General features: G+C 43.7%; 1 protein-coding gene across 1 annotated transcript in view; it reads left to right on the plus strand.

Moving 5' to 3' along the window:
- The first annotated feature begins 6,647 nt into the window (after positions 1–6,647).
- Positions 6,648–17,562, plus strand: part of lhx4 (LIM homeobox 4) — a 76,375-nt gene continuing 65,460 nt past the window's right edge. Inside the window, exons 1-2 of the mRNA XM_048538831.2 lie at positions 6,648–6,923; positions 9,464–9,635. Of these exons, the coding sequence (XP_048394788.1) occupies positions 6,848–6,923; positions 9,464–9,635 (248 nt within the window). The 5' untranslated portion in view covers positions 6,648–6,847. The remainder of the gene's footprint in view (positions 6,924–9,463; positions 9,636–17,562) is intronic.

Consider the following 17,562-nt stretch of genomic DNA (forward strand, 5'->3'; position numbering starts at 1 on the left):
GCATTTGTTTTAGATATAAGTTTCTGGAATTTCAGTGTCTTGTTTGAAGGGAAATATTATTCATGTTACCATTTTGTATTTCTGAAAGGCCGATTTAGGGCTTAAAAGGGCTTCTTTAATTTTAGAAATTGTTTATTTTCTTAATTTCTGATCTTGTTAAGAGTCCTGATGGAAGATGTTCTCGAGTTTATGAACAAGAAAGTTTGAGATTGACTTCTTTTCAATTTCAGTTGGCGTTTTCCATTTTAAAATCCAGTCATTTGTTGAAACAGTGGAGTGATGAAAGCCTGCTTTGGGGATGACGGCCAATTGCGGATATTTTGCATCAACTTGTTCAGACACACACAGGGATTGCTGAAGAAACTCAATAGGTCTGGCTGCATTTCTGGAGAGAGAAACTGAGTTAATGTTTTGAGGTTGATCTGACTTCTTTGGAATTCATCTGCTGAAGAATGTTCATACCAGATACAAAATGTGCTCTCTTTCTCTCTCCACAGATGCTGCCAGAACTTTGAGGTTCTCTGGTATTCTCTGTGTTGACTTCAGATTTCTAGCCACACTATGTTGTTTTTATATGTTATGACTTTTGGAGCAAAGGCCCATAGCAGACTCCATCTCCTTAGCCCATATTCATTCATGGAGCATCTGGATAACCATGATAACAATGTCAGTCTTCTACCTATTGACAGCAGCTCTGCCTTCAATGCCATCATTCGAAACAAATTGATCTCCAAACCCTGAGACCTAGGTCTCACCCTCCCACCCCTCCCCCCACTCCCCCAGAAATTTGAACTTCCTGACCCACTAGACTGCAATTAGTAAGAGTAGTGGCAATAATCCTCAACACTGGTGCCATGCAAGGCTGCATACTCAGCTCCCTAATATACTTTTTGTGCACTCCCAACTGTGCAGCCAAATTCCACCACAACTCCATTTGCAAGTTTGCTGACAACACCACCATTGGAGTTTGGATCACAAACAATGATGAGACTGCATACAGGAAAGAGAATTAGTTCTTAGTGGCATGGTGTAAAGACAATCTCCCCAGCAATGTCATCAAAACAAAGGAGCTGGTTATTGACTTCAGGAAGCAGAATGGAGGGCATGCCCCCGTCTACATCAATGGTGCTGAGGTGGAGATGATTGAGAGCTTCAAGTTCCCAGAAGTGATGATCACCAACAATCTGTCCTTGTCCACCTATTTCAAGGCAACTGTCAAAAAAGCATGACAATGTCTCTACTGTCTAAGGAGGCTAAGGAAATTCATTATGTCCACAAAGACTGTTACCAATTTTTACAGGTGCACCATAGAAAGCAACATATCTGGCTGCATCACAATGTGGTATGGCAACTGCTGTTCCCAAGAATGCAAGAAACTACAGTGAGTCTTGAACACAGCCCAGTCCATCACATGAACCAGCCTTCCACCCATTGACTCCATCTATACTTCCTGCTGCCTTGGGAAAGCAACCAACATAATCAAACACCCTTTCCATCCTGATCATATTCTCTTCCACCCTCTTCTATTGGGCAGAAGACATAAAAGTTTGAAAACACATATGAACAGATTCAAGAACAGCTTCTTCCCTGCTGTTATCAGACTTCTGAACAGACCTCTCAAATATTAATGTTGATCTCCCTCCCCCTCCCTCTCTCTCTGCACCTTCTCTGTGGCTGTAACAAGGTATTCCGTACTCTCCTCAGCTGTCTGATGCACCTTGTATGGTGAAAACTGCTTGTAGAGTATGCAAAACAAAAAACTCACTCTACCTCAGGACATGTGACAACAATAAATTAAGTCAAATCAAATTAGTTGTGACTTAAAGGCTTGGGGTAAGGATGAAATACCACTAAATCACAGAAGATCTGTGAGTACATAGATGCATGATCAGTAAATATTGGTCCTACTTGTCCACTATTTGGATCTGCCTGGAAAAACCAAGTTTTGTTACCCTTACTTTTCAAAAAAGGTCTAAGCAGAGGAACGAGGTCTTAACTGTATTTGATCCCACCTTCCCAGGTTGCAGTACCAAATACAACGTATTCCTGTCGTAACATCTAAAGCATGGTGCATTTAGGACTGACTCCCAGCATTGTACCCGCTCAGGTACATCGCAGTGCGCTAAGCAGAGAGCAGAGAGAGGAAAACATGGTCTTGGTCTTACATCAAGGATGAGCACCTGGTCACAAGCATTCTTCCTGATCTGCAGCTGCAGTAGGCTTTGGTGATGTGTGGCATTTGCTTGGAACTGCAGTGTCGCTGGAGCCAGCAGTCTGTATGTGAGGGGTGGTTCTTGTTTGTTTGAAGGGTGTTGCGGTGCTAATGCTATATACACCACCAGGCGCGATATATTCTGCTGTCCAAGGTCTTGAAGTGCTGTGCGCTTCCGGGCTTCATTGCTGCCATAATATATTGCAAAATTAATCTTTGCTCGATCCACATTGATCGTGTTCCATTTTGGGAAGTGATCAATAAATTCGATGAGAATCAATTCATTTGCTGATTAATATAATCCTGTGAAAGATTCCCCACGGGGTTCACTTGTTTATCATTCAGACATATTTGCAGAAATACACACGCACACTTCCCGAGTGTTGTCAGCTCGGGAATCCGGTACTGGGTCGTTTACACAATTTCGTTCAGACATTATAAACAATGAAGTGACTGCAGCAAACTGAAGCATAGTGTGGCTAATCTTGAAAATCTCTTCGCTGGACTTGGGTCCATTCGAAAGAAATGTTGCTTTAAGCGTTTTAAAGGAAGATTTACAATTCGGGTGAATTCTGTTCAATGGAAGAGGGGGATGTTTAGTTTCTAAAGGCTCTCTTTACCCCATACTTACACACACAGTGAATTCAGCTCAAAGTCCCGGTGTCTGCCTGGTACAGGGCCTATGCGTTGTTAGAGCGAGCTGCAACATTGAACTATCAAGAAAGCGGTATAATAAGCTTTGGTGGAAGACTCTGACACTGTTAAGTCTAACGACTGATCACAGAATACTGGCAACATGACTTTTTATTTCTTCATAAGCCGGAATGTTCAAAAAGAAGAAGTTGAAATCCCGACTTCTGTAGAAGTGGGGAAATGTTCAGGTGGGGATAAAGCGACGTTGGAATCAAATGCAAGATGACAATATTCGCCGGGAAGACAACCAAAGAGTTGGAAGGTGTCCAGGTACGCCCTGGTCATTTTCTGCAAACGGGAACAAAATTCTGGAAATCTGAAACAAGCACAGAGAATGCTGGAGAAACTCGCAGGCCTGTGGGCAGAAAGCAGAGTTAATGTTTCGGGTCCAGTCTGACTCTGTTGCAGAATGTTTCAAAGGAGAGCCATCCTAGACTTGAAACGCTAACTCTCTTCCTCTCTCCGCAGATGCTGTCAGACCTGTTAAGTTTCTCCAGTATTTCTCTCACTTATAAGCATTGTTTGAAATTGTCAACAATTGGAGAAGATCTGTTTAAATAAACGTCAAATGGGGCCTGAAGAGAGACAGTTTACAGGCAATTCAGTTAGAGATAAGTAGGAAAGAGTTGGCCTTATTTTTAAGTGGAACTCCGGTGCCCCTGTCATGTTCGCTCGGCGTAGATTGCGCACCGATGTTAAACCAGCTCTACCGACTGCTGCCTTCCCCCACTGCCAAAGAGACGGATGAGGGGTGTAGACTAGGATGAAGGTGGGTGTAGAATGAAAGGGAGTGTGCATCTGCTTGGCGGATTACTGAGCTGGGGTATTTTCTCAAATGTAAGATCAGGGCAACGATGAAGTCATTAACAGTCGCTCGAGCCTTTTGCCAGAGGGAGAAAACAATGAGAAGCATTCGTATTCCGCTAAAGCGCGCAGAATCGATAGCTCTCAGTTTGTTAAAATGACTGTTCTATCACCTGCGTTGCAGGACACATTTATAACACTGATCTCCCGCCTAAAGCCACCGCCCTCTCCCCCACCCCTCATTGATTTTACGCTCCATAACACACTCAGGCGAGCCACTTGCTGCCGAGCGGTCGTCGGCCACAAGTCTCGTACCTTTCTTCAGTTAATCTCGAACTCGCATTGTCCCTTGTCCCCGATTCAACCAAACATCGCCTTGAATAACACAATGAGATTCCCCGGCGCAGGCCAATTCCGATCACTTTTGAATGTCACACCCCATTTACCACGCGAAAACTTACACTCGGACCCCAGAGGTAAACTTCAACTCTCGTCCAACGTCCGACTCTCTGCTCTGGATGGGCCTCTCAAATTTCAAATCTGATGTTGATCTTGCTTTTTGCGCTCCCTCTTCGCAGCGGTAACTTTGTATTCCGCACTCTTTTCTATCAGCCAATGATCTTCATGACCTGCCTGTACTGCACAGCAAAACATAACTTTTCACTGTACTTGGGTACATGTGCCAATAATTAATCAAAACAAATCATTAGCATCCCCGCGAATTTCGCTCTAAAGAGGAGAGGCCGGTACTTTAAATTTCCAGCTGGCTTCTTGATCTAAACATTGGTCATTGTTACTATCCCGCATGTACACTGCCATGATGCTGTTCTGCCTTACTCGGGGCTCTTCATAAACCCGGATTGGTTGAATCCGGTGACACAACGTAAACACGGATGTTGGGGGCGGTGGGCGTTGGGGGGCACGTGCAGGGAGAGAGTGAGGCGGAAGTGTGGTTGGAATGAGAACTACAGATGGTGCATGTACCAGTGAGGTGGGGTGGGATGAAAATTGCGTGTCATTGGAGGGCGAGGATACCGACTGGAGAACTGCACAGATAACTGAAGACAGGAGTAGTGAGGAGGATAATCTGGAGTGTGGTGCTGTGCAGTGTTGCAATGTGAAAGCTGAAGAACCAGGTGATGGTGGTCCGAGATACCTTTGATTCGTCGGTTTGGAGACACAATGAGGAAGTCAAATAGACGGGTAAAAATTGAATGAGTTTTTGGCCAAAGTTCAAGAACTTTGCAGTTTGATTGATGTTGTCAGTATGATTTGGATTGGGCACGTGTTGAGGAGGTGGAGTAATTAAAGAGGTGACTGTTGGAAGGACAGGGGCTAAGAGGAAGGAGAAAGAGTCAAGGAGTCTAGCGCAGGAGGCTCAGTGGCTAGCACTGCTGCCTCACAGCGCCAGGGACCCGGGTTCAATTCCAGCCTCGGGTGACTGTCTGTGTGGAGTTTGCACATTCTCCCCGTGTCTGCGTAGGTTTCCTCCGGGTGCTCCGGTTTCCTCCCGCACACCAAAGATGTGCATGTTAGCATGGATTGGCCGCGCTAAATTGCCCCGTAGTGTTCAGGAAAGTGAAGATCAGGTGGGTTGTAGGGACATGGGTCTGGGTGGGATGCTCCAAGGGTCGGTGTGGACTTGTCGGGCCGATGTGCCTGTTTCCGCATTGTACCGATTCTAAGATTCCATGGAAAATCTCAGAAGCGTGTGGGCTGGTAATGAGAGATCCTGAGGGTTACTGCTGGGCTAAGTGCGCTGGGGCAGCATCTGAGGATGTGGAGGAAATGGCATTTCAAATCTGTGGCCTTTCATTAGCACAAAGCTGAAACTTTATTGCTCAGTGAGGGCAGGGTGAGTGCGGCTTACTGGAATCGAATACAGCCGTTGCAGATGGCTTGATACTCCAAATGTTAAGATAGAGGAAATTGTGTCTCATGTAAAATCGGATGGTCAGCCTCCAAACGGCTTATGAGAGACTCATAGAAGAGCGGAGAGACTGATGCTGTGGAGGTACGTGGGGAAGTTAACCCCATCTTCCCTTAGGAATATCGCCAAGGAGTAACAATAACAACTTCCATTTGTATATCCAGTTTAACTCGCAAAACGTCCTGAGGTGTTCTACGGAGGGTAACCAGTCCGAAATTGGCAGCGCGGCAATGAAGGAGACATAGCAACATGCGCTAAAGCGTGTGGGCAAAGAGACCAGTTTTAGCAGGTGACTTCAGGGCGGCAAGAGAAGGTGGGGGGGGTGGCGCATGCTGGGGGCAGGACCTTCCATCATCTCGGTGCTAGACAACTGAAGGTGCAGCCAGTCAGGATGGGGCAGCGAGGTTGTGCGGGATTGCACCAAGGCTACAATTGGGTCAAGAAGCGTGTGGGCTGGGAATGAGAGATCCTGAGGGTTACTGCTGGGCTAAGTGCGCTGGATCGAGGAGAAATGCTCTGGTAGGGAGATGGAAAGGTTGCAAAGCGCGTTCTCTTGAGTCAATGCGGTGACCGTCCCAGAACTGTCAGTGTCTGTGAGTATTGGAATGAATGCGTCACTGTGGAAGTATCCCAATGCAGCCAGGGCCCTCCTGATAGACAGTCATCCCGGACCAAGGATCCATCAGCAAAACAAAAAGCAACAGTGGGCACAGGGAGGGCGAGTGTATGCAAGTCTGCGCCCGTTGGGCTGATTTCTGCGAATTGACGAGAAGGCAAGATAAGGTGGTGCATTGATTCGAACCAAGGCCCAATTAATGAACATCCCGCCCACCCAGATGCAATGCTCTCCTCTTATGGCAAAGTCTCGCCCCCTGGGGGTGGGGAGTGGAGGAGGAAGGGGGATCCTCGCTGTCTGATTGGCAGGGGGGAGCCATGATGTCATGATGTGTTGGACTGACTGGATGTGAGAGCGAGAGAGATCTGGAGGGATCAGTGAGAAGGGGAATCCCGCATCAACACAGCCTCTGGGCCAGTGGATTTATTCATTGAGATCTGGACAGATACGTTTTTTTTTTGTTTTTTTTAGAATTAGATTGTACAACGATCTAGACAGACAGCCCTCTCGTTATTAGTGTTGGGGGTGTTAGAAGAAGGGGTGGGGGGAGGTATATTGGGGAAAGGACACTTCGTTTGGAAAAAAAAACAAAATGATGCAAAGTACAGCCATGACCACAGAGAGTCCCGGAAAAGGAGTTCGGGAGCTGCTAGGAGTCACGGTACAACGTAAGGAGCTTTCAATCCCAGGGACGTTTATACAGCCGCGGGGAAGCCTTGTTACTAACATTCCACATGCCAATGCGACGGGGAATCTGCATTTCATAGCAAAGGGGTGCGTGCTGAGGTTGTAGGGGCTCGGACAGAGAGTTGGGCGGGCGGGGGGGGGGAGTGGGGAGGTTGCTCTGGAGAAGGATGTATCAGAAGAGATATCAGATGGATGCATTGCTGCAGGAATTTAAATGAATTGCAGGCTGCATTGAGCATAAGGCCCTGATTTTCTCGCTGAAGGCCAACATGTTACTAACCATTGCGGTGTGTTTGGCTCGGAACCTGAGTGTTGCAACTTTTAATCAGGAGACGGGAGGAGAACGGGGATAAAGAAAACCCTGTGGGTTGCGTCAGTCACCTGTTTATGAAGCGCAGGCTGCCAGCAATGTCCTGCAGCATGCAAGATCTCCCAGGACATGAAGGGATACGCACGGACTGCACTGCTCCGCAGTTCTGGAGTTTCAAAAAAAATACCCGCAACAAGTTCAGGCCAGCCAACGCTGCGGGAGAAATCATCATTATTTTTAATGAAAAAAAAAGCCTGTCATCTCAGCTGACATGACTCGGCAAAGAAGACGCACAAGCCTTGGACAGACTCAAGAATCGGGACATCAGAGTTGACCGGAACGTTAACGTCTGGTCCCAATCTGGGTCTAGGTGGTGGCTGGAGAGGGGGTGGGTGTGAGGCGGGGTGTGGGGGGGAGGGGATGCGTTAAAGTGTGTGAAACCGTCAGAGACCATTCAGTCAAAAGCAGTAACAAGGCAGTGTAGGAACCTGCAATAGGGAGACGGGAAGCCCAGTTATAATGATCAGCCCGCTTGGTGCACACATTCAGGGAGCGCAGATTAATAGTCTTCTTCTGAGGCTGTCTTTCTGGTTTCTTTTTCTCGTGTCGACAAGGCACACTAACAGCCCGGGGCATGCTGCTAGCCTCTGTCCCTCTCTCTTTAGCTGAAAGGGGTATTATTGATTTCATATATATGTGTGTGTTTGTGTGTGTCAAATATTCAATAGGGTTCCAAAGCAGTCTCAGAGACAACTGGGTTAAAGTGTGGAGACCGAGTCACTCAGTAACCAGGAAGGAGATACTCATGTCTAGTCCGAGTGGATGTTGAGGATATATCTAACAAGAGAGAAGTGCGTTGAGGAAACGTGCCTTTCATTGCCAGTTGCATTCGCGGTGTGTTGGCAGGCTGTTTGTGTCCCCCGTGCAACGGGACAAACCGGTAGCTTTTGAGTTCATTTGCTTCAAGCGAGCTGTTGACCGGCAGCCGCAAGGAGCTGTCCCGGAGAATGAAACCTGAGTGAGATTTCAACCGACTGTTTAAGTGTAAGCCCTTCAGGACCTGATGCCGTGAATGAATCCAAATCTCTAGCTTTTTAAAATTATATTTTAAATTTGAATGCAAGTTAATTTTATTTCTATTTCTGTGCTTTAAAATGCCAATAACATGCAGGCCTTTTTTTGTAATGGAGTGAAAAGTCAGTATATTTCACACCGATCCTACATGGTACAATAACTCATCTTATCACTCACCTTCCTACAGATACTCTTATAAGCGACGGAACCTGTTGGCTTTGTTTAAATCGTTGCGTATTTTTTAAAAAAAAATTACATCTTTGAACACTTTCTCCCTGAACACGGGTATATCCCACGTCTGCGAAATTGTATTTGCCTCGATTTCTTATTTAGCCTCAATTTGTGGGGAGTCTGGTCACTTTCGGGCAACACTGGACAGCGTCTCATTCCATTTCTCTCTCATTCGAACTCTTTTTGCTGTAGCTGAAAAGGTGTTTATTTTATTTCCTATAGTTTGCCATTACATTTTAAACGTTGTTGTCCCGAAGTTGCGGTTTGAAGTATCGAAATCGGAAATCGTCAAAATAAAAATTAATCTGCCCCATATTGTCGGTTGAAATGACGATATTTTCTAGATGAAACGACCTCGAGGTTGCTCACGGCTTGTCCCTGTTTTTGTTCGGGATTATCGGAATGCATGTGTAGGACAGTCCACTTGTCACACACGCTGACGGTTTCCCAAAGCATTCCTCCACTTCCCTGTCAAGGATGAATAGAAGAATTCTCTCTCCTTTTACTCAGGGATATCCTAGCGGAAGACTTCGAATATTTTAAGTTCCTACTTCTGTAAGGCACCACTTTTCACATGAAGTATTATTGCCGAATAACAGTCGTGTTAAAGCAAATTAATAGTGGGTGTTTGATCTGGTTAAAAATTCCTCGACAACTTCACTTCCCAATCCGTGGTGCCCATATCCTGTAAAACTCTTTTGCCCACTTTATTTAAGATTTGTTACTTCCTTTCATGGCCAGATTTTGTGCTTGATTTCAGTTCTGCTCTGGTCCCCTAGCACGTGTGTAATTTCTTCCCTTGCTCCCTAGATATTGAGGTTAAAAGTATATTCCTGCAGGGTTTATTTTTGCTGTTGCGTGCATTGTATTTTGTTTTTTTTAAGACTGAGTCCTTTTTTTTAACAGAGATCCCACTCTGCGGGGGCTGTAACCAACACATCCTGGACAAGTTCATCCTGAAAGTGCTAGACCGCTCTTGGCACAGCAAATGCTTGAAGTGCGCTGACTGTCAGCTACAGCTCAACGACAAGTGCTTCTCCAGAGCCGGCAACGTTTACTGCAAGGAAGACTTTTTCAAGTGAGTCAGTTCGCGTTATGTGTGACCGCCCTCAAAGGGCAGCGTGCCCTACCAAACACCCACGCAGGCTGCCATTCTCACTCAAGGCGTACATTGTGTCCAGGTGCCTGTTGGGCACGTCTATAGCACCACGGGTTTGAGAAGGGTTCGCTCCTGGGAGTATTATGATTTAATCATATGCTGCATTACATACGGTTGCTATTTATTGCTTGTGTAGGGGCAGTTGGCGTGATATTTTAAGGTCTTTTAACTTGCCCACTATCACCCCTGACATTCTGCCGAAAAGTTTCTATCACTTCAATCGTCATTTGGCGTTGTCACGTGGAAACCTGGCCCTATATACTTATAAACCTAAACAGCAACCTCTCTTCAAACGACATATGCAACACACACACTCAATCTCCCTCACCCACTCTTTCACACACATGCACACTTTCTCTTTCATGCACATTCTCTCCTCAAACTCACGCTTTCTCTGACAATTCCTCTCACACACACACGCTTTCACTCTCTCATATACGCTTACCCTCTCAAACACTTCTATTTCACACATAACCTTTCCGCCTTGCAGCCATTCTCTCACACACACACTTTCGCTCAAACTGACACCTTCTCCCGCACGTTCATTTTGTCTCATACACTTGCTTTCAGAAGTGCCCATCTCTTTGACACACGCGCTGGCATCTTCTCTCACACTCACACATGAACACCTCATTTCTCTCAAATACACTTTCTCTCGTTCACGAACACACACACACAAAACGCATGTCATGTCTTAAGGTTTTCCTACTATTAGCACTGACTTGCAACACATTACGAAATCATATATTTGATACCAGTAACTACTGTTTTAGACGTGAGTTGCTGGGCGAATGCAGGTGTATTCTGACACTTGCGTCGGGTTTATGTTGACAGTGAGGGAACATGGTTGTAAATACAAGCTGAATCAATACTTTGCTATTTAGCGTAACTTATGCAAGAGCAGTCCGCATTCTGTTGAATGTCCCGCTGCTGTGCTACGCAGAAAACAATTTTCTCATTCTGTGCCATACGTGTTTGTTCCAGTTCGAAATCAAGGACCAAATGCACAGGTCAAATCAGAAAACTGTTTTAAAGAGAGGCGGGACTGTTTAAATAACAAGTCACAACAGAGAGGGGGCCGGACATTCCCTGTTCGAGAGAAGCGATAGACCTCCTAACGCTGGGTAACAGCGGATTATGTGATTAGGCTAGATTAAAATCAATTAGTTGGCCAGAAAGTTTCCGAAAGATACCAAGAGAGTCAGTCACATTGCCCCGGTGTGCAGAGGCGAGGGGTTGAAGAGTAGCACTTTCTATGGATTTAGGATGATTGTACCAATATAAAACAATTGTGAAACGGTTTTTATGAGTATTACAAACTATTATGAGATGATTATCTCAATATCACGGCTTATTGCGTGATATTTGTATCAATATTATGGAATATTGTGGGGTGATCGGTATCAACATATACAGGCCATTGTGGCCTAATGCATCATTTCAAAACCCGTTGTCTAAACGCTGGGTATTGTTAATAGTTTGCGGCTGGCGAAGTTTATACAGTTATTTCGATGAAATTTTGCCACGTTGAAAACCTGACCTGGTAGTGAATGAATTGCTGCCAGTGCCTGCGCTTTTCCTGACTTTTATTAACAGTGGGAGCGAAAGTAGATTCCGTGCTTTGTCTGTGCACTGCAGGCCTGTTGCCCTTATTTGAAACAAGTCCTGTCCAGCAGAAGAACACAGCACACCTTTGGGGGTCGGGGGAGCTGGGGTGAAAGTAAAGCGGTGTACTCTCGGAAGAATGATCTCCAGTCTGATGGTTTCGGTCTTGGTCAGCGTTACTTTGTACACTGTGAATATGTAATTAATGTGTCTACTAGTAATAAACCGAATTATGTACCGAAAGGTTGAGATAGATGGAGATATATAAAATAAGCACAGACATTCTGAGAGAAATATCGGGTAGATAGAGCCATAGATGAGTATCCTTAAGTAGTATGCGGAAAGATACGCACAGAATAATTTAATAATTGTTTTAAAATAATTCAATTGAATATACCTTTGCATCAAACGTCGCGTAATCACAACACTGCAGGCTAGTTACTAAAGGACGACAGAGAAGGTGGGGTGATTTGAGGACTTCTTAGATAACAACTTGTATACTGCGATTGGAAGAATGAGGGAGGAGTGGTTGGGGGTGTTCAATTTTGAAGAGCTTTTTTTTGAGGGTCTTAAACGTAGAGTAGGCACCAACGAAAAAGTCTGGTCCCGTTTCAAAACAAAAGGATTTTCGAACTGAAATCCGCTTCGTATCCTTTTCGCAGCGCAGATTGGCCCTTTACGTTTTGGTTAACATTCAGTCGGTGAAATCAAAGCTGCGGATCTGTAGCTACATTTTGTCTTTTAGAATCCCCCTCTCGATTTGGTCTTTTCTCCCCTCAGGTTTCATGTTATGGTCTCTCGATTTGCCCTGCTGTTCCATGGCTTCTTTCTTACTCTCTCTCTCCGATATGTTTTGTTGACCCAGATACTGAAGATTAACTTCAGCGGGTTTCCCACTGAATTATACTGAAAATCCGAACCTTTAATCACCTCACCAAACAACATCTGCCCACTCTCAACGCCGCGGCCCTCTTGTTTGACTGAGGATAATATTATACATTGAAATAAAAGTTGTTGCTTATTCATGTAATTTTTTTTAAAACGCAGAAATGTACAATTTCCCCTGTGAAAGCAAAATTGATTCTTCGCCGTTTAAAGTGAGACGGAACGACAGCAGGGATAATATGGAATCTGCGTTTTAAGGCGATTGTCTGTAACTTGCAAATTCTGTGCAGCCGGGTTTATTATTTAAACGGAAGGTGGGAGTGGCGGGGGGTGGTGTGGTTGGTTTCGGACCTTAGTTAAAATACCATCAACCGTGTCTTCAAAATAACACACTATCGCAATTCAACCGGCGAGATCTTACAAGGGCAGATATTTTAAGAGCTTTGTTTAATTTATACAGATATTTTTAACCTTTTTTAATGAATTCCTCAGCCGAAATTGGACCCATCGCTCGGCCGCATCGTGGTTCACCCTAGTTTACACGGGACTGATGTTAAAATCTGTGCCATCTTTCGGCTAAATCCGAGTGATCTTTAAAGACGACGAAAATCCTGTGAATTGGGTCTGTGCGGCGCAGTTTCTATTCGGAGATTTACAAGTGGAAAATTACAAATTTTTAACCAAAAATCCGGACATTCTTTTGGTCCGATATTTCTGTAAAACCCCCCTTTGCCGTTTCGTGAAATTAACTCTTTAATGACGCGGATAACTTTGACTTGACAAATGGGAAAAGATATTGACTGAGGACCCAGACTGTGATTCCCTGTCCTTGGATAGAGACTTCACGCCTCTCTGCAATATTCGCCTTTAAATAAATAAGCAGGATTTGATTTTTTAAAAAACGTACATGCTAAAAAAAAGTAAGATAGTGATTTGTAAATGCAGAAGAAGGTTCAACTTTCTATTACATAATTTGTACACCATTTGAGCGGTTCCAAGCTGGTAATAAGACTCACATTGAAATATAAAACCTGCGAGTTTAATTCTGATTCACCTTTTTTTAAGGTTGGAAGCCACTCGGTAATGTAATTTCAGCCGGTTATACTAGAATATCCCAAACGCAAAAATGCTTAGGTTCTGTTGTGTAAACGCGACGTACCTCACTACAGAAGTGGCAGCACGATGCACCCTAGCATTTAACAACTCAATCTGATTTACTAAAAAAACCATAACCGTCGCAATGAAAGGGACTTGAGGTCTTCCAGATTCATATCCATTTCTGATACAGGACAGTACAACGATAAGATAATCAGGAGTAAGTCGAAGGCTTCGGCAAAACAAGGGTTCTGTGAAATGTGAGGCGGATTAGTGTGACAGGGCATCAAGTGCGAAGTGCCTGATAAATGTGATCTAGTTTAGAGAGTGAAGCGTGAAATGAATCAGAGAATTGATGTAATCTGGATTATAGAATGGCGTGATATGGGTTACGAAGTGAATTGTGATCTGGATCAGAGAGAGAATTGCGATTTGGATTAGACAGTGATTTGTGGTCTGGTTCGGAGGGTGAACTGTGCTTTGAATTAGACAGTTAAGTGTGGTCTACATTTGGGACGCAGATCACCTGGATTTAGAAAGAAGTGAATAATGTGGATTAGAGGGCGAAGGTTCTTCCCCCCCCCCCCCCACCCCCCAGCACCCACGCCCATTTTTTCTTCGATATTCCACTTCAAAATCTTCTAATCGTCTGGATATCCCTCTCCCGACTCTCAGCCTTTCAGACTTCAGCAAGGAATTCCGATCAAATTGAGGGCTTCAGATGGGAACATTGGATTTTTCTGGAGGTTACTTGGCACGTTTCTGACGGTCTGCACAGAAAATGTGTCCCGTAAACATTGATGTCCCCAATATTTTCTCCCTTGCCCTTCCAGCAACGGATCCGGAGACACGGTTAGTACGGCAAATGGCCAGGGAAATGTTCTCGGTTTGTTTGCTTTTCTTTATCAGTCTAGATAGTGAAAACGTAGACATTGGCAACACAACCAACAATATGCATTCCAGTTTTCCAACAAAACGGAGTGATCCGAATCTCTGAACCTCATTGTAGGTTTCGGCTAACTTGATGTCCGTAAATAAGGCTGACTATTTTTAACAAAGGGATGGCAATTCACTGATCGGGCCCTGCTGCTACATCTCAGGCAGAATCCCGTTAAGTTTAAGAATCAGTGAAAATTCAGCGAGTTTACCTTTGATTTAATTGTATCGAAAACAGTTAATGACGCAGGATATCAAAGGATTTAGACAAACAGAAATCTGGAAATTGAGGGCAAGAAACACTCCATAAATTATTCAGTTCCCGGTGGAAATATCTTGGTGGAAATATTGTGCGTCTCCCCGACCTGTTGACCACTTAGAAGTAAGGATATCTCCCTACCCTTCTCATATTCAAAACACTCTTTTCCTGAAATTTCTTCTGCTGTGCAGCGCTTCCAGTGTAACTGCAGATCCCTGCAAAGTTTTCTTTTTGTAGTACTTCCTATATACCCACCAATTCCTGTGGCAAGATAGCAAGATGTGGAGCTGGATGAACACAGCAGGCCAACGCTTTCCTGCTCCTCTGATGCTGCTTGGCCTGCCGTGTTCATCTCGGATTCTCCAGCATCTGCAGTTCCTATAATCTCTGATACAATTCCTGTGGCAAACTGGATTAGATTGTTTGGAAGAATACACCACATTACTGAGATTAGTTCGTTAAATTAAACCAAGACAAAATCGCCAGAGGCTGTTGGGATTTATTCTAAACATCTGCAGTAGCTAAGGGAGTGAATTGTAAAAACCTTAGCAATTAGGTTTCTGGGTTTATACTGAGTGTGGATGTTGGCCAGAGACTAGATATCGGGCAAGTAGTCTCCAAATAAAATATTAATTACTAATTTCGGTGGAAATGACTTAATATCTAAACGAAGAGAAAACGCCGATGTCCAACGCAGTTCAGTTCAGGGACCACTTCAGTTCATTATGTGCTTCATCGAAACCATGCACTATGGAAACAGGCCATTCGGTCCAACAAGTCCACACCGACTCTCCGAAGAGCATCCCACCCAGACTCACCCTATCCCTGTAACCTTGCATTTCCCATGGCTAACCCACCTAACCTGCATACTTTTGGATTATGGGAGGAAACAGGAGCACTCAGAAGAAGCCCACGCAGACACGGGGAGAAAATGCAAACTCTACACAGACAGCCGCCTGAGGGTGGAATCGAACAGGGTCCTGGCGCTGTGAGGCAGCGGTGCTAACCCCTGAACCACTGTTCTTCAATTAAACCTTGAAAGAGTAGCACCCGAACATTTTTAATATACAAACGGTGAGAAGTCCTTTTTTGTAGAAATTCAAACAATACTGTTAAGGGAAAGAAGGGAAATAAGGTTTAACAATAGCAGACTACATTCCAGGACAGTAAAGATGAATTTTAGTTTTAAAGAAAGGCAGCAATGATGCTCTTCATGGATCTAGACTCTGTTGTGATTGGGAATAAGATAGTAGGGTTTCAGATAAATTGAAAGGCAGCATTTCAGCTGGATGAAACTCTGGGGTAAAAACTTTGAATTTCATTGAAATGCAGTACAAAAACTTCTAATTCGCCCCAACCAGCCCCTGTATTTCTGCTCCACTCCAGCACCTTTCAATTCTTATTCATCCATCTTTTCCAGCATAATCCTTTATTCATCCCTCCCCACAACTCCTCTTGTATCTTGCCTCCCATTCGTGTGCCAGTGCTGTAAAAGTATAATACTGCAGATGCTGGAGATGTGAGATTAACAAAATCTAGAAAGTACTGGAGAAACTCAGCAAATTTGACTGTATCAATGGAAGGACCTAACAAATCAAGTCCAAATGAGCCTTCCTCAGCTCAGATTCACCTGAATTCCTGATTTGAATGATTGATAATGACCTCATTGATGACTACCAGTCTTCCTCCTTTCTACAAGAGCAAATACATTATCTGTGTGTGTACTGTCTCAAGGTATTTCATAATTTTAAATTAGTTCACTCCTCCAGTATTAGGAGAAATAAATCCATACCTATTCACCCTTTCCTGACAAATATAACATTGCAATAGTAAAAAAGAAAAAATGGCAGATGCTGGAATTCTGAAACAGACAGAAACATGAAATGCTGGAAAAACTCAACAGGTCCAGCAGCATTTGTGGATAGAAAGCAATGTTCAAATCCAGAGAGCCTTCTTCAATCACTGAACACTGGTCACTGGCCTCAAATGTTAACTCTGCTTTCTCCCCATTGATGCTACCCAACCTGCTGAGTTTCTCCAGCAATTTCTGTTTTTGTGTGGTCTGGTATAATATCACATTCTGTTTTAATGCTTAAAAATCTTGTAGCCTTATCCATTTTAAAACATGATGAACAGAACTGCAAACAGTGCTCCAAATGCAATTGTAACCAACATATGATTTTTTGGGATAATGTCTCGACATTTCAATTCTAACTTTCTAAAAACAAAAGTTTGCTTTGCTTTTGTTATGAATTATAGAAATGTAGCATATTTTTGGTGATTTGTGTATTTGTACACTCAATGTTCTCTTTAAAATTTAATTGTTGCTCACAGTCCATGCCTCATTGCTGTAAACATTTTAACATGGCTGCATGCTTTCATTATTTGTTACAGAGTAAGGTCCCTGCAGTATATTTTGTGCATTGTCATGCACCCACTTCGTTTTTACCAGGAATCCAAATCCTTTTGTTCGTCCACACCACTTAGCTTCTTATTTTCCAAGTAAAATACAATGATCTTAGCTTTTTTTCTCTTCCCATACAGTAATGCCTCACATACACACTCATGCTGAAATGTTTTGCCAATTTTATGCCCAAGTATGCCAGCTTGTCAATATCTGATTGTAATTTGTTGCACTGTCCTGAAGTGTTGACTGTCTGTTTCAATTTAGTATTGCCACACATTTGAAAAAAAAATCAACTCCAAAGTTTAAATTATTGATGTGAATTGTGAACACAAATCACAATATAGATTCTTGTGGGACCACACTTTTCATCTTCCGGCACTCTGAACAATCACCCTTTACATTTACTCTCACTCTTTCAGCCACCCAGTTACCCACTCTGCTGTTTATCACTTGACTGCAGAAACTTACTTTACTCATGACTCTATAAATGACATCTAATCAAAAGAAATACAGTCGCATTACATCTATGGCATTACTTTTGTCTACGCTGTTACCTTGTCAAAGGACTTACCCGAATAAGGCTTTCCCTTTTGAAAGCATTGTTCAAGATTCATTATTATATTTTTGATTACTCACTTTTTTTTGTTTTCTTATTCGAA

Source organism: Stegostoma tigrinum, chromosome 8, assembly GCF_030684315.1.
Source record: "Stegostoma tigrinum isolate sSteTig4 chromosome 8, sSteTig4.hap1, whole genome shotgun sequence".
Lineage (NCBI taxonomy): Eukaryota > Metazoa > Chordata > Chondrichthyes > Orectolobiformes > Stegostomatidae > Stegostoma > Stegostoma tigrinum.